The sequence below is a fragment of the Zychaea mexicana genome, assembly GCF_025766255.1.
Source record: "Zychaea mexicana strain RSA 1403 chromosome Unknown BDB00scaffold_15, whole genome shotgun sequence".
Lineage (NCBI taxonomy): Eukaryota > Fungi > Mucoromycota > Mucoromycetes > Mucorales > Lichtheimiaceae > Zychaea > Zychaea mexicana.
The window spans coordinates 63,014-80,721 of NW_026516678.1; the positions used below are offsets into that span (position 1 = coordinate 63,014).

At 42.8% G+C, this 17,708-nt stretch overlaps 4 protein-coding genes across 4 annotated transcripts; 2 read left to right on the forward strand and 2 right to left on the reverse strand.

The window, feature by feature from the left end:
* Window positions 1-202: 202 nt before the first annotated feature.
* Window positions 203-731, reverse strand: BDB00DRAFT_953119 (uncharacterized protein; the record flags this gene model as incomplete). The annotated part of the gene is made up of 3 exons (XM_053129608.1): window positions 203-385; window positions 460-613; window positions 664-731. Coding segments are annotated over 3 exons (255 nt in total), but the record flags the coding sequence as incomplete, so codon positions are not given.
* A 3,107-nt stretch (window positions 732-3,838) lies between these two features.
* On the forward strand, window positions 3,839-6,912 carry BDB00DRAFT_809469 (uncharacterized protein). The gene is made up of 3 exons (XM_053122485.1): window positions 3,839-4,501; window positions 4,585-4,863; window positions 4,977-6,912. Exons 1-3 carry the CDS (start codon window positions 3,916-3,918, stop codon window positions 6,419-6,421), a joined length of 2,310 nt encoding a protein of 769 aa, XP_052982466.1. The 5' UTR covers window positions 3,839-3,915; the 3' UTR covers window positions 6,422-6,912.
* A 1,276-nt stretch (window positions 6,913-8,188) lies between these two features.
* Window positions 8,189-12,278, reverse strand: BDB00DRAFT_953124 (uncharacterized protein; the record flags this gene model as incomplete). Its single annotated transcript, XM_053129609.1, has 9 exons — window positions 8,189-8,667; window positions 8,736-9,027; window positions 9,101-9,847; window positions 9,935-10,259; window positions 10,335-11,272; window positions 11,359-11,514; window positions 11,592-11,833; window positions 11,937-12,036; window positions 12,135-12,278. 9 exons carry the CDS (start codon window positions 12,276-12,278, stop codon window positions 8,294-8,296), a joined length of 3,318 nt encoding a protein of 1,105 aa, XP_052982467.1. The 3' UTR covers window positions 8,189-8,293.
* Window positions 12,279-12,804: 526 nt separating this feature from the next.
* On the forward strand, window positions 12,805-14,494 carry BDB00DRAFT_136277 (uncharacterized protein). The gene is made up of 6 exons (XM_053116203.1): window positions 12,805-13,155; window positions 13,261-13,309; window positions 13,410-13,519; window positions 13,615-13,815; window positions 13,891-13,965; window positions 14,062-14,494. Exons 1-6 carry the CDS (start codon window positions 12,844-12,846, stop codon window positions 14,275-14,277), a joined length of 963 nt encoding a protein of 320 aa, XP_052982468.1. The 5' UTR covers window positions 12,805-12,843; the 3' UTR covers window positions 14,278-14,494.
* Window positions 14,495-17,708: the final 3,214 nt, after the last annotated feature.

The following is a 17,708-nucleotide window of genomic DNA, read 5'->3' on the forward strand; positions in this document are numbered from 1 at the left end:
TATTATATTATTTTTATTAAATGAAGATCAATTAAAAAAATATATTTTATCAAGAAATCTTTATTTATTAATTTATGTTTATCTCCTAATGCTTTCCTTCTCACTACTAGAGAAAATTATATAATCAATTAATTAATTATTAATTAACATGTGGTTTTCAGTCTTACCATCATATGTCCAGATTGACATTGTCAAATGCTGTGTCGATGAACAACCAAATGCGTCAGACCATATCAGCTTCTGTTTAGTTTATGAGAGGAAAATAGTTTCCTTGAAAGAGCCATAATACTGAAACGAAAGAGAATTGCACCTATTTAAGATTGAAAGCTTGATCAAAATTATAATGATGCTTCTATGTTTGACTGATCAGAGTATCCAATGTTTTCTATAAATAGTCAGATAAAATAGAATGTCATATAAAATTATAAGAATAAAAAACGAAAGAAAAGACGTGCTTACAATATCAGAAAAATGATTCAAGTAATTCAGCAGTTGGTCAGGGCAAGGTGGAAGTGTATGCAGCTTGTGTCTGCGAATTTCATCGATTTCATCACTCGGAAATCTGTTTTTCCACAGCGGATCGAATGGATCGATAATAAAACTATGGGACAAACTATCCTGGAGCAGTCAGCAATTTTACTATTGGTAAGAAAATACACTTACTTTTCGAATTGGCTTTGGAGGGCATACCGGAAAATCTCATTCTCAACGACCTTTCCTATCTTCACAATCCACTTTTTTCATCGATCATATTTTCATAAGTTCTGTGAAATCTATCCAGGAACACTGACGAGACAGGTGCCGCACTTCTGTTGCTTCTCGTGCTATTGCTTGTTGTACTGCCGCTGGAATTGCTTGCCGACGTTGCATTATCTTCTTTGCCCGCCGGAACCTCAGACTGAATAGCTGTATCAATAAAACACTCTTTGCAGAATTGTTTTTTTTTCACTTACTGAAAGAATCTTAAGGCCACCTTTTCAAAATTGACGGTTTTTGTATTGACTTTTAGTGGCTCGCGTTTTATAAAATTTTTGTAATAGAATGATTGCGCTTTGCCATATCTTGTAGACCATACGAACGCAAGATCTTCACCTTTCTGGTGGTATGCGATAATAGATTGTTCATGGGTCTCAACAAAATCTGCCAGATTCGGATCTGTAGTCGATTGAAAATACGACTGAAAAACTACATAATAATAAGCGTACGAAATAAACAGCAAATAAACTCATGTAAACATTTACCGTCGAAAAATGGAGGTGGAACAGTTGTCATGGCGCCAAGTTGTCCTATAAGAAGTGAAGGATTCCGTTGCCAACAACATTTTTCTTCTGAATGACTTTCATGGCAATTTTCCTTTGTTTTCGAAATGGCATCAAGGTAAAACCCTTGAGAATGTAAGATCCTACCTTTGTTTCGCTTCGTGCCGCTTGGGATTGGGTCAAGTAACGATCATTGCATAATTGGGGCAACCGTCTAAACTTTCCCCAGTTCCCTCATGATTGTTGCGACTTCACTCCTTTTTTTTATAGGATGAAGTTTTTCATTACCATTTATCTCTTATATTAGAGCTGCTATGTGTCGATTGATTGTGTACTCGATTCCAAATGCAGTCTTGCGCTTTGGTGAAACTATCTTGGTCCGTAAATTTGCTCCACTTTGCTTTGAATTGGATTATTTTCTAGCAACTAATCCTCACTCTTTTTATTTCACAAGTTGAAATGGAAAGCAAACAAGAAATGTGTAGACGGGATTTCGTTGGTTCAACATTGATACCTATGGCAGTGCTGGAGTATCCTTGGTTTCACACGGTTAACGGTTCCGCAAACCGCAATGAAGACTTGCTGTGATGATCCAGTCAAGGATTGACCATAATCTTGTAGATAATGAAACATCCTTACAATAATTGTAAATAAGTTAGACTTATCTGTAAATAAAACACTAAACAGACTGTCGTACTATATCTATAAAAGATAACTAAAATAGTGATGTGTTGTATACACGGCTTTCATGCCGATGATCGTGATATTGTAAGTGGTCCAAATTTTCTTCATTGGTTGACAGATTTCAGATTAACCAGACGTTTTGTTGCTGAAATTTGACAAAAAGGGATAAATCTTGAATATTGGGAACAACGAGAGTTCCGTATTGAGCTAGCCGATATCGTACAAACATCCCCATCGTACGATCATTACCGATACTATTGAGAGCGATCTCAATATCATAACCCCCAGAGAAGGACCGAAGAGAGCTCGGCAAATTACATCTTCCATCTTTTCTTGTGATTGACAGCTGCAAAGAAAAGACTACATAACAGAACTGTAAAAGTGAAAAAGCGCCGAACACGTGAGCAATTTTTTGAGTCACTGTGTAAACAGTCATCAAACTTTGAGATAAAATATCTACAAAACCCTTTGAGGTCACTTATCAGGATTTGATTGCATGCGTCACGGATTCTGCTGGTCAAGGTTTCTTCATCCAACAGTTGCTCCCTTTTCAACTTGCTCTTGCACACTGACCAAAATTGCTCGATGGGATTTAGCTCTGGCGAATATGGAGGGAGATAGACGCAACGGTATCCACGGTGTTCAATGTATTTCTGAATATCAGCGTTCTTATGAATAGGTGCATTATCCATAACAAGGTATTGGTCCCTGAATTCCCCGTGCTGATCCATCACATCCAAAGTGCTAGCAATCAAGTTAAAGTAGTGTCCAGTAACGGTGCCACTTTTGCTGTTCTCAGCAATTTGATAACCACCTGCCGTTTTCCTTTCTTTTGAAGTGAGCGCTGCTTTAGGTCGTCTAACTGATATATTTACAATATTATAAGAAGAAATTGCACCTAAAATGGTTGTCGTTTTCGCTCTTGTTTTCGGTACTTTCACTGTTGCTCTGGTTCCTTTTGTTGACCACGCAAAGGAGCGTTTCATGTTAATATGGAATGCAGCTTCGTCAATGAACATACAATTGCTAGCATAGTTTATATCGGTTTCCATCCAACTCTTCATCCATTGGAATCTCTCTTCAATTTTCTCAGAGCAACTTCTTTCAACCGAGTGAAAGTGAGCTCTTTTGAGGCTAATCCTGCATTTTTTGGTCACAAAATTGTAGAGAGCAGTCTTTCCGATCTCCAGCCCAGAAAACTATTCGATTAGGCTTGCCACAATCTGATCCGGCACGAGCGAAGGATTTCGTCTATCTTGTCTACCAGGAGCTGTTTATGCTCCTCCCCTAGTATCGCCGGTTTTCCTCTAGGTCTACCGTTTCCTGTCTTCCTTTGTATCTCATCTTGTGGGACTTTCTGATCTTTTTGTACCCAATGCTGCGCTGTACGTGGTTTGATTTGAAGTTGCAATGCTGCAGCTCGGACCGTCATTTCTTTCTCATACACTAAATAGAAAAGCTGTTCTTTTCCCGTATCTTTGTAGTGCTTGTTCGGTACACGACTGGGCTTCTTTTTCGGAACATCAGCTTTGACGGATTCGTTGTCTTCCTCTTTATTTGTTTTTGTGGTCTTCAATGGTTCGGGGGGGGGGGGTTTACGTCCAGGTATTCGCTGTAATTGGTGACAGATTCTATTGGGTACATCACGCGTCAACGTCCATATCCATTTGAATAATGTCTTTTCCGGTTTCATGCGTATTCCCACATCCATCGTTATAAATAAAGGTAGCCATTTATTATAAATTAGTAGAAGTAAAGAAAAAAAATTGAGCTACGACATAATATATCCCAGAGACGCGCCAAGAGTAACTGGAAATCAAAGCTAAAGTTATTTTTAGAAATGCGTGAAATTATTAAGTGAGAAAAGTGTATAAGAAACAGAATAAGGAATTAAGGACGAGCCTCGCTTCCTTTTATTCCACTCCCTTCTCTTTCTCCTTTTCTCTTCCTCCCTTTTCCCTTCAAAAAAAACATGTCTTCGGAGTTTGACACGGACAATGTTACTGTGTCCCTATCCCGTCTCGCCCTGGCCAAAGCGATCAAAACTCCTGATGACGGTGAATCAGAGGCCGAGCCTTGGACCAAGAGTGTGATCTTTCACCAATCCCACGTTTCCGAAAACATGCGTCAAAGTATGCTGTTTCCAAATCAACCACGCCATTCACAGCAACAACGCATGCACCACGCTCGACCCCATTCGCAAATGCTCCGTCATGATCCCCACCACCCGGCTCAACAACAGCAACAGCAACAACAAGCGCGTCCCATGTCTCACCATCCTCAACAACGCAGGAGAAGCCGTAGCAGCTCTCACTTGCTAGACTACCAACAACATCCTCCTCAACAACACCAGCAGCAACACCAGCAGCAGCAGCTCCAACAATCTCGAGGGCCATCACCACAGCAACAACAAATGCTTCACCATGGGCGACCACGCAGTAGCTATGAAGTGTATGAATCATCACCTCAGCCAAGCGATCGCAGCACCAGCCAAGGCTCTTCATCCCACCGCGCATCATCGTCTCAGGAACGTGCCACACCCCCACCCACTGCTGCAGGTATGTAACCCAAGATAGAACCTATTGTGTAAAACACTGGTATTAAATCTATCAAAACAAATGCATGAATGGAAATTCCACAGTTCGGCGCAAAACCATTGTTGCCAGCGACGACGAGGATAATGACGACGACGAAGACGAAGACGAAGATGAAAGGTCTTCCGATGAAGAATCTCAGCCTACACCGATGCCCCGCAAGAGCGCATCCTTCCAAATTCTCAACAACAGCAAGCCAACTCCTACTCCTACCCCTGGTGCTAAACCAAATCTTCAGCAACTTAGCGATCATGAAGATGAGAGCAAGCAAAAACCAGTGGAACAGCACCATGAGGAAAAGAACCGTTCTCGTCGGAACCTACATGGTAAGTGTTTTATTTTCGTCCACGTTTTCCAGACCACGTGTTCATCAACAAGAAGGTCATTCACCTAATTTATTCTAAAATTATCCACACTACCGTACTTTCTATGTTTATAGGTCAGAAAGCCAGCGACTCTGAAGACTCGGATGAGAATGAGAATGATGACACTGATGATGATGAAGAGGATGCTGATAATGATGATCGTATCATCACGCAAAACTTTTTGGATATGTCCATGACTGCTACGGCCCGACGACCGTCGAATACCATGTTGGATGACGACGCATTGAACGCACGACGTATGTCTACGCTTCGACAATTGGAACGAGGACCGAGCATGCACAAACGATCACGGTCGCAAGGCGACATGAACTTGATGACGGAGCAAGCGGAAGTCCAGGCGGCCATCACTCAAAACCCTTATGCAGAAGCGACCGGCAAATCGGGAGCTATTGAGCGTTGGCGACAAGGTATTACGGACGGAACGCCAACCAGTTCCCGTCCGTCATCCGCTCAAGACTCACCTAATCAAAACGATGGCGGAGAGGAGGAGGAGGATGGAGCCTTGCCTTCCTCAGCTTCACGTTCGTCCTTTGTCCCCTCGGGTTATCGACGTAGCCGACGCTCCACCATCGGTGAAATGGACATGATGTATCATCATATGCAGCAACAGCAACAGCAACAGATGCAGTGGCAAATGCAGCAAGCCGCACAGATGCAACAGATGGCCCAAATCCAACAATATCAGCAATTCCAACAGCAGCAAGCAGCAGCGGCAGCCATGATGATGCAACAGCAGCAAGCTTTGGCACCAACACCACCTGCACCACCTGCAAACCTTAATCCCAACCGCAAGAGTGTTTCAGCCATGGATCTATTGACACAGTTGGAAAAGGAAAAGGAAGATTCGCGTCGAAAGCCGGTTAATCCCAAGACACGTGTAAATGCACCAAATGGTGCAACTATTGACGGCGGTCTGCTGGGTAGAATGCCCGCCAAACAGAGCCATAATCTTAGCTTCCAGCAGTTGCAACAAGGAGTTGGCACGGACCATCAACACAAAATGATGATGCGAGCAAGTCGAAGCGATATGAACTTGGCTTCAATGGGAGCAACTGCTAGCCGCAGTGATATGAATCTTTCAGCCATGAGTGGTGGTCACCAACGACGTAGCCGTAGTCCAGGACCGGAAAAGGCATTGCGTTCAGCAAGTGCATTGGACGTCGCTAACATGGGGAAAAAGGCCGGTGGTGGTGGTCGCATCAGTAACACAGACGCACGACGACGTTCCGAAATGATGCGAAGCGAGAGTGCCCCAATGGTTGCGCCAAGCATGTCGACACCTATCAATAACCGACAATCGTTCATGCCTCCTGGCGTTGCTGGTCCCAGCGGTCAGATGTACAGTCAGTATTTGATGCCCATGACAGGTGGTACCCCAATGCAAATGCCGGGGATGATGACGCCAAGTATGAGCTCTGGCAATCGATCTGCTCCTATGAATAATGGCAACCGACGCAGCATGGCCAATTGGCCAAATAATGGCCTTGGATATCAATAACTTTCAATTTATCATCATCAATACCTCCTACATACATACACATATATTTATGCTACTTACTCTGTAGAAACAAAAAAAGCAACATGCTACACACACGATCCATTCTCTAGTTTTTTCATAGACCCCTTTGAAACTATCAATTCACACAATCGCTCTTATACATTATAGCATGTACTACTTTTCTTCTAACTATTTAATACACTTTCCTCCTTTTTTGCATCCTTCAATTCAGTCTCTTCTTGCAGTTGACTGCTCTTTCGAATCACATAGCGATCCTTCAATCTTACGAAGATCATAAGGGGTTAATGCAAATGATGCGCTCTTGATTCTGTATACTGTACGTGGCCTCTGCCATTTCATACATAGCTGTATATCAGATGTAGAATGTGCTTTATTCAGCAAGATGTATTAAACAGAGTTTCCCACCCAAAGCGTTACCTGAAAAGGTAGCCGTCAATTTAAAAGCTAATAAAAAAACTTTGATGTGTGCATGTATAAATTTTCCACTCTGTATCTTCTATGCATGTGTATGCGCAAGCTTATTATAGACTGTGTAACATCACTAAATATTTTCCACCCCTTTCGCTCTCTTACCCCTGAGCTAACTATTACTGCATTGACCGTGAGAGGGGCATGGTTGTTTACTCTGCTAAGCTGTGGGCGGGGCATGGTTTTTACTTTGCAGGCCTTCGCCACTAATTCCTTTTTATAAGCTGTCATGACATCGCTGTAATACAACTAGTGGAGCCTACTGCGGCATGATCATCTGGCTTTATTATGATATCATACTTTCTATCGAACCGTTGGGTTAACTCTCGCAAATTGTGTGTATCTAGTTTGGGCCGAAAGTATGCAAAGATTCAAGTTACAACAAGTACAAGTGTTTTTTGTTTAAAAAGTAAAATTTTATGACGCGGATAATAGATAGTATGCATTGACTCCAAATAAAAATTTTATACTCTACGTTCGGGTATGTGCACGAAATCTGCTCTTTTAGAATATGCCAGCATCGAAGCGCACGTTTGATTTGTGAAGGTCCATAAGATAGAAGTCATACTCGCCGATTTCGTAGAAAACGGACAAATGATTGCCCCTCATTCCTTTTTGTAACTTGCAATGAGACATGCGTTACACTACCCTGAACATGATTAAGGTCTATGTAACGGAAACGAATAGAGCTGTTTATACCTTACCTTTAAGAAAGAGAACTCAGACACATGTTTAGAGATTGTACACATTTGCTGCAGTTTGTATCATGGATCCTATGCCATGGTTGCAACACATAAGAACCGTTCATCCACACGAGTGTGATTACCAATCCATTAATAGGTACGAGGAAATTCTCATTTTTTGTTTTTGTTTACAACTTTAGATCAGGCAGTTTCAAAATTCATGCGCTATGCACTTCGTTGTCAACGGGTCTTAGTCAATACATCGAGTATGTATGCTTTATGCTAACTCCGTAAACGAATGAGAAAAAATAGCCAAAATATACATGGCATCGATTAAATGATAGCAGTTAACCAAAAAGTTGCTATCATGCACCACTGGTATTTTGTACCTGCAATAAACGAGGGTCAGGGCAAACAAGTCCTAAGGAAGTCATTTGGATGCGAGGCTAGCAGTAAAATTGGGACGGCTAATAATGCCAGACCTATGGTACGGAACATGCAAATAGCACTATAACAATATCAGCGCGTACAAGATTTCGATACGCATTCTTATCTTCTTTTGTAACGGATGATAATAAATATAATGAAAAATTTTGGTCAATCCTTTTAATAGCAGCGCTTTTTAGGTAGATGTGTGAAAGAGAGAAGGAGGGAGAGAGGGAGGGAGGGGAATCATAGCTCGAGATTGATGTTGGCTTCTTTATACTACGCCATTACTCATTTCTGAACCAGTGTATTTACCAACAGCATTGATACTGACGAACTTGAATGCTGTGCCTTGGCCCTTCAGCCTCAAAATACCATCATGGCCATCTACACCAATCAATGCACCAATACCACCACGATGCTGGCCCAGCAAAACCTTGACAGGATCCTTTTTGCTCGGTCGAACAGGTTCCATGCTGTCAAATGCTAAATCTGCTCGTGCGCCTCCGTCGTTCAAAGTGACTGTACATGTCCGTGCAGTGCTGTCCACAGACACGATCGATGCAAGCTGGCCCTGTTGAGCGCCATTGCCTGATTTGGTTACTTTGATTTCAATCTCTTCAATGGGCCAGTCTGAACTGTCTTCAGCTGTTGTAAAGATAAAGAAAAATGTATGAGCAATTTAAAAGGCCAAGAATCATATTCATATACTCTACCTTGCTCTTCAACATGTCCATAATCACCGCCTGTAGGTCTAAACGGAGTTTGTGGCTGTACTGATCCTGCTGGTGTTGATGGGATGTAGCCACCGGGCGTTGGTGCACTTAGCATATGGGCGGCTGGAGTAGGGGCTGTGAGTGCAGCAGGCGTTGCAGGTGCAAGATTAGCGCCCGGCGTTGGTGCACCATCGTAAGGGGTCGGTGCGCTGTCGTATGGTGTTTGAGGGAAGTTTGCCCCAGGTGTCTGTGGAAAAGGTGCAGGAGAAGGTGCGACATTATTTGATGAGGCCTACACATAACAAGCAAATCAGTACATCTCGCACTTGTTAGCTTTACAATAGTGCGGCGAAAAGATAACTTACTGCTGGTGTGGCTGGTGCCATGGCATGTGCTGCTGGTGTGGGTGCAACGTCTCGGTCTCCGTATCGACTGCTGCTGTTGCCACTCCAAGTAGGCGAGCGGTCTCCATAGTCGTTTAAACCAGGCGTGCGTCCACCAGACGAGTTCCACCGAGGCGTCTCCGCTTTCCATGAAGGTGTTTTGCTTCCCGAGTCCCAAGCAGGTGTTTTTGATCCATCTGAATAAGCGTGTGGGTTGGGCGTCTTGCTGCCCAGATCCCATGCCGGCGTCTTGGAACCATCATTCGCATATGGGTTGGGTGTTCGTGAGTTCATGCTCCATGCAGGCGTCTGTGATCCAGAAGAGTAGTGTCGTGGAGTCATGGCGCCGTCGCCATAGCGCTTTGGCGTCATTGGAGGACGCGAGCTGAACGAATCTGCTGCGCCACCAGCGCGCTCGCCGTCCAACACAGGGCCAACGGTTTCGCCCTTGACACCAATTAGTACCAGCTTGGCTTTGTCGACATTGATGACCTTGGAGTTTGTGTGAAGTTCGACTCTTGCCATTGTTTCAGTCGAATCCTTGACAATACCAACATAGCCCTTGTGTGGACCCTGTGTAACACGCACTGTCTTGGATATTAAGTTGTCGCGACCACCACGACCACGGCCGAAAAAGCCGCCACGAGCGCCCCCTCGACCACGACCACGGCCTTCGAAGCCTCCGCGGAAGTTGGGGCCATTGTTAGGTTGTCGCAAGTTGTCTCGGGACTAAGATGGTTAATGAGGGAGTAGAAAAGAAGGTTAAGCTCGTGTGTAACAGCAAATAGCATATGTACGGAGTGATCGGAAGCTTACCGGTTGACGTTCTTTGGGCGACATGCTCATGACAGACCGTGTGTTTTCAACCCACACACCGAAATTTGCCATATTTTCACGCGAGTGCAAAAACACAAGGTGTCGATAAATGTGAAGCACTGTACATGTCCGTCTGTCACCACGCACTTCCATAACCGTGTCTCCGGCGGTTATACTGTTGCCGTTGGCGTCTGTTGCAACAGCTCTTTGGCTATTTCGTTTGTTTGTGATTTGATGTGGTGCGAGCGTACGAATGTCTCCATTGTGTGTCATAACTTTGAGCGAGTTTTTGTCTACTTTGACGATAACACCCACAGTATGGAAGCTGTTGTGAAAAGCCAAAGGTTGAATATTAATCAAGATTCTCACTCATGTCCATCAAAAATATATAGAAACATACTCAAGTTGAACCAAATCATGCAACTCATAGTTGCCAATGGTCGTCTTGCCCAAGGTGACCTCGGCAGCAACACGAAGATCCTTTGCAAACACCTTAATTTCTTCCAGAGACGAATCCGAAACCATGGTGATCACGTTGCCTTCGACCTTGACAACCATACCACTTTCATCTTTACGCAGACCGTGAATGACTTTGACGTGGTCACCTTCATTGAACTTTTTGCGTACTTGTTTGGCAGGCAAAGTCACCGACTTTGAGAAGCCGCCCATGTCAAGTTTTACGATAACGGACGCATCGTTGACTGTCTCTATCGTACCAATAGTATGGACCATATCACCTTCAATGACCTCGACAGTGTCGCCCGGTTGCAATAATGATGTTGCCTGTGCATCATTTACAGCCTGGAGCGAGGCTGCAGACAAATCCAGGGCACGATCCCCATCTTCACCCGCTGCACCAGAATCTCCTATGAACCGAGTAATCTCCTCAAGAGACGGGCTGACATCTTCGATCTGCAATGATGTCGCCTTTATATTTTTCTCGAGATAGCCGTCGCGGAAACTGTCGGTGCCCAACACCCAATAAGGACCTTTCTTTTGTAAGCTCGAAATGTGTCGTTTGCTGAGGCGTTCTGGATTGAATAATCGTTGTGGCGGTCGTGCTGCTGCGCCTTTCTTTCGCTTTTTACTGGCCTCGTATTCTTCTTCAGGCTGATCCAGTGCCAGACGTGGGATCAGTTTGATCAAAGCTGTGTCCTGCGAATCAGAGACCTCAAGCACTTTGCCGAGATCACCGTTATATGTTCCTCGAGTGACGCGGACCCATCCGCCAATGGGTATTTCGGTCACCTTCTTTTGTATGTTGATAGAATCGATCATGTCCTGGATCGGCACCAAAATTAACGTTGTCTGATAAACATGCGGTATATTTGCAATGGCCTAAATTTGTATAAATTAGTATGAGTTTCCATTGAAACACTATTGAATCCATTAAATACACCGATCATATGTCATAAGTTTGTTACCTGCTGTACATGAGCCAATCTTCTTGCTTCGATATATACATAGCCCTTCAATGATTCTCTTGCAAATGCTGAAAACGTATCCAATGGCACATCACTGTATAAGCGATCAAAGTATCGCTTCATCATGCCCAAAACGATATCTCTCTCCTTGCCCGGCTATTCACACAAAATAAGGGTTTTAGCAACTCATAAACTTATATTCTTGTCGTATCCCTATCCAGATAATTCTTTACCTTGCATTTAACCATCCACAAATTTGGGTCGTTCACACTTGGCAGCAGCAGTTGCTGCGGCACTTCTTCGGAAGACTTGTATGCCTGCGCCCGTCGCCCACCGTACTTTTGTGCATAGAATGCCGCTACTTGTTCATCGTCCATGCCTTCCATTTCACGACGCCGGCGATCAAGATCCAAGTGGCGTCTTTGCATCGAGGCCTCGGATGGAATCTCCTCCCCACCCTCATCGATGAATCCATCTGAAATAAACCAAAACAATGTTAATGTATATATAGATGTATACTCCAAATCTGAATCCAGTAGTCCACAAAAATGTAGCATACAAAAAGGGGATAAACTCACCTTCACGCTCGTAGTCTTCTTCCTCTTCTTCCTCCTCTTCGTCTTCATCGACAAGAGCCATTTCATCAATGAAAGGATTAGCTGCACGTTTTTTGGGGCGCTAATTATCGACAATTACAATTAGCCTTTAGTTTTTCCTGTATATGCTTTGTCCCCTATGAAAAATCATACGCAGTAAATTTAAAAAGATAAACGTACAGGATCATCGTCTTCATCGTCGTCCTCGTCGTCCTCTTCTTCTTCGTCGACATCGTCATTATCCTCTACTTCTTCGTCTTCGTCATATGGAACGTCGTCTTCTTCATCGTCTTCTACAATCGCTGACGTCTTGGGGTTTCTCATAATGTTATAGGAAAAAGCAGCGCAGACTGAGTCGACGTCCTTTTATGTCGTTTAATGTGACCGTGAATTTAGCTCCGTCGGCATTGGACCAATGCTTTGCTCGAAACATAGATCACCGCGAACCGCCAATGGATTTGAGTTTTGAGTTGACCTGAAGGCAACAGATGGCCCATATACTGATCGTTAAAACATTGTGATATCGGCAACAGTCTCAAACTAGTTTAGTGTATGACCATATTATAGAAGAAAGTTTTAAAACATGAAAGACTTTCAGATAAATGTAGTACGCTCTCATGGCAAGTTCGTACGTGAAGAGTAGCTTTGGACACAAATTGGGCAGCACTTCTGTTGCCATGGTAGACTTGAGTATTCTTGGTCTCATATACTGCTACAAGGTGCACATGACTGTGTGCCATAGAGAAAATTGAAGCGATGTAAAGAAGTTGCTTTTTCCGAACTATGCGCGTGCACGCGCGATCCAAACGCGTTCAGGCAACGAAAATCACGGGCCTTAAAAATCATCCCTCTCGTTTTTCTGTTAAACGATACAACTAAACACACAATCATGACCAAAGGAGAATCGACTAAACGTAAAGCACCAACCACATCCTCGTCCACAAGCTCTACCAACAACAGAATACGGCGACCACGAACTGACGCAAAAGCACCCCCTGTCGCCACAACACGAGCTTCTGCTGCTCGTGCAGCAGCAATACAACAGCAACAACGACGGCAATCGTCCCCCAGTACCACTGGACCTTTATCAAAACAACCCACAAAACGAAGATTAACTACCAGCTCACCATCGTCAAGTACAACAGCATCCGCGTCGTCACCAACGACTGCAAAAAAGAAGCGACCACAATGGGACATTCGGGTATGGCCCATTCCTTTTCTTAAAAAAACCACTTCAACGCGTCGCCGCCGCCATACTACAGCAATGGTGTGCGATTTAGAGATTTGTATTAACCACCTTGCTTAGGGACGTATGCAAGACATGGAAGACCAGTTACAACGAGATCGCGATCAAAGTAGGTGTTCTCATTAATAGAACAAAAGTGATAGTGTGTGTTTTAACAACCTTGCAGCATTTGACTGATCGCGTCCCCCTTTTTTAACATAAAAACGTAGTTGGAAAGCTGGAGGCATATCGAGAAGGGCTTACCGGTACGGCAGAGGAGAAAGATATTGAAATTAAAGAAGTAATTCAAAGGATAGCCGAAGCTAAGGCAGATTTACAGGTAATCCAAACACGTTTATTTAAGAAATCTGTAATCAAAGGTGTAGGAGGGAGAATGGATATATTAACAGAAGATAACTATCTTTCTGGAAAAAGGCGGTAGAACGAAAAAATGCGCAAGAATTAGAAAATGCAAAAGCGCAACAACGTATTCACTCCCAGGAACTGGAAGACAACAACATGATATATAAACGGAAGATCGCTTCTTTGGAACTTGAGCTCAGTGATACCAAGCGGAAGATGGATGCAGCAGAAAAACAGGCCGAAGTAGAAACTACAAAAAGTGCCATGTTAAAGGTAAGTCCTTTGCGTCGAGCTAGCTATTCTATCAGTACTTACTGACTAATCACATATGTCCGAACTGCATAAAAGAAAGCAGTAGCGGAATCTTCCTCATCTTTTGTCGAAATCAAAGAACAAATCCGCGCTTTAAGGCTAAAGCTAGAGGTACGTTAGAACAAGTGGGCGCTGAAACTTTGAACAATGTATGAACAGCATCCTTGGAGTAACACGTTTTTTAAAATACTATTCAAACATTAATAGCGAGCGGACGATATCCTCATGGAGCGCGATCGTATCATCGAGAAGTTGACCGCGGACCTGAACAGTGCACAAGATGCCAAGGACAGAATAACAAGCAAAGTTGATGAAGAAGAGCAAGTGCACCAACGTTTGAAGGAAAAGATTCGGGAGCTGGAATCTCGGACAGACCATGAGTCTAATAAGCAAAGAAAGAAAATTCCCAATCCACCACAATAAAAAAAAGCCGGATCGATCATCCTATTTTGATATTCGAGTACCACTACATGAGAGAAAGCTGACGAAGGAGAAGGTGATGCGAACACAAAAAGAAAAGGTGCTTTGTAACTCATTGACAAATGTTTCTCGATCAGAGTGATATTCTACGGCCACGTAGCGTATGCTTATAGTAAGCTGGATATACATCGAAACCCACAAATTAAAATCACGGTTAATTACGCGAGTCGCCCTTTGGTTTTTTTCTTCTCTGTATCGCTTATGTATAGAATTGGGCAGGGTACGGCTTGCTAGATAGTATTCACGTATTTTTAAATTTATTTTATTTAAACATATGTTGCTTTGTAGAAAGCACAGGTTTCAACGATTAAAGGTGCCAAACATGTACGGTCGTAAAAGTGTCCGCATTAGCTGGTTTCATCATCGCCCTTATTTTATCTTCGACTAAAGTAGTCAAAAGGTACACCTATTTTTTTAGCGAAGATTATGGAGTTAAAGCTTTAAATGTCCAATTCTTATTTTTTCTGTCCTCTAAAAACAAATATCATAAGAAGGAAGTCGCATTTGCGATATACCAAACGATCAACAAAATATCTACCTATTGCTTGGTGGCAGTATAGTTGGCTCAGGTAATTTTATCCTAGAATCTATATAAAGTTTAGGTACTATGTGATACATATTGACTCCAATATTGATCGAAACATCATCCTCGGCTGGTGTTTGCTGAACTCATATCTCGTAGAAATAAGAAGGATATTTTACAGACGCCTCACAATTCAAGGTACCGTGAAAGAGTAGAAGCGAAAGAAAAGGACAAAGGTCTGGAACAGTATTCTTCCTGATGATAGATAGACAGACGGGCAAGCGCACGGGTCACCATTTGTGATACCTATGTTACATACAGCTTCCAAGACTTTCTTGATAATTCATGGGTACCTTGAACAAAGCTCCCAACATATTCACGGGGCTCTTTTTACATCAGCGGGACCCACTACTTTCTGGCCCGCGCGGCCTTGTGGTGGTTGACTCTACATTTCATAAACTTTAACTGTTATGGGTGCGTCAGTGATTCCCGTGATTTCTACATAGTAACCTTTTCCCTTCACGGTAAGTGAAAGTCATCGAGAGTCCCGTGCTTTTTTCTCCCTGCTGTGGCCACTGCTTTCCATCCAATCTCCTTGTAAAAATTCTTCATTGCATGAGCCCAAATTGCTTGGCATATTACACTTCTCCAATCAAGATAGTGTGAATAGTACAGACGTGTGCCGCAATTGACTTGTACGAAAACATTACCAAGCAAGTTAAAAAGCAATATGATAGTCTAAGCTTAGAATTTAATTGTGCGTCTATACAGTAAAATATAAGGATGAGAAATCTTATATCGGGTCTGTAAAGGGATCTTCCGTTGCAGGATTGCACATTATGTACAACCATATGGTTCCGTGACATTGTGAGAAAAAATGGGCAAAAAAGAACAAACGTTTCCCGTGCTACCTATTTCAGTTACTTGACTATTCGTTTTTGGGCCTTTGTGCTTATGAACAGCGGAACACGAGCCGATCTTTGGGCCACGGGAATGATGAACAGTTCTCATTTGCTTCGCTAACCTTGAAGTACATTATGAGCAACCACTTTGCAGGTGTCATATCACAGCAACCAATAAAGTATCATTATAAATGCTTCGAGTTAGTGGTATGGCACTCTTTAATGCTTGACAACTGCTGATAATCTAAAGCATCGACACTGGTAGTTAGAAGGCGACCACTGCAATTGCTTGGCAGCGTCACCATTTATTTTTACTTAATTTTCCTAAAACGAAAATGCATAGCACAATGCATCCATAACAAAAGAAAGTTCAATGATAAATAGAGTGGTAAAATAAAGTGAACAGGACTTACAGGGGGTGGGATATAGTATCATGATCGCAAATTGCATTAATCTACAGCTGCGGTGATAGACAATCATGAGGTTGACCCGTGTATATGTAAGCAAGCAAAAACTTAAGAGGCGAGCACATGCATCCTCAAATGTGCAATTATAAGCACTTGCAGCTATGCACTTGTTGTCAGCGTAAACTCTACTGGAGGTTGATTGTCAGTCACCACCGCCACCTAGAGTGCTTATTAATAAAACAATATCTTTTTCCTTTAGGAGATAAAATGCAGATTCTTGAACTATTAATGAGTTCCAGAAAGCACAAGAATCAGACAGCTTTCATCTAAGCACCATCACTGTAAGCACTCAAGGATGGCTATGTATACCTAACTAGCATATTTGAATATACCCTCCCTTTGAGTATTCATAACAACCGGAGGCACAGCGCTGCTGATGCAATCCAACTAAAGAATAAAGCGTGTTGCATTGACACAAATGGCTGCTTTTGGGTGTTGTACACCAAAGACGGAAATGCTATAATGAAACAGTTATACAAGCCTATCAGCTTTCCCGCTCTATCTACCCTCTTGTATGCGTCTAAGATATGGATATTGGCTCGAATAATTTACTGAGCTTCTACCTAGTGCTCGGTTACTTATTATGGCTTGCATGAGTTAAAGATAACACCGATCACAACGCGGAATAAGTGTAACTGGAACCGCGCATCAATAATGTTCCAGCATACGGAATATAATTCAACCCAGTCCTAAATTCGTCCACGCCCAGCTACTTGCTGTGAAGACAGGAAGTGCAAGTGGTTAATAGTAGGGAGCTACATAGATTCCTCATACAATATTACATGTCGAATGTGAAAATATAATATAATAAGCACTTTGTTGTAAAACACTAATTTATTGTTGAACGGAAGTCATGGGGCAATAATATTTGTGGAAGAGAGACCCAGCTCTTTGTATACATACTACCGCTTCTCCTACATGCCGATAATTTTGTTTCCTGCATGCCTTTTAAACTAGTTTCGACGTCGAAGAGCCCTTATTGTCTTCTTGTTTTGAACCCTGCAGTGTTTCTACCCCGTTAGTCAATAGAGATGACACGGTTCTACTACGTGGCTAGGTCAGCCTTAACGAGCTATCTCAATACGTTATTATTATTAAGGATTATGATTGCCTGCGTCCTTTTAAGCCAAGTCGCTCCCATGACATATTGTGGAGACACTCAATGAGCAACTTGATATATGAGCAAGGTTTATGTTGTTCTCCACCGACTGGCCTTCTTTTTGAAATTTAACTTCTTGGCTTGTTATTTAGCGTTTGACAGCACTAATATAGGCAACGCGGAAAGATTTAACTGATGAAGGGCATGTCGTACTGTGATGACAAAAAAGTAAAACGGGTTTAATAATAGCGGTGATCAGTAGCATTTAGGAACTTTAAAACGAGTGACACAACAACCCGGACCTTCTATATCAAGGGCATCGGGATTTTGTGTTCTTATATAACAATGCAACCCGATTTGAAGCTTATGTGGTGTGGTGTGGT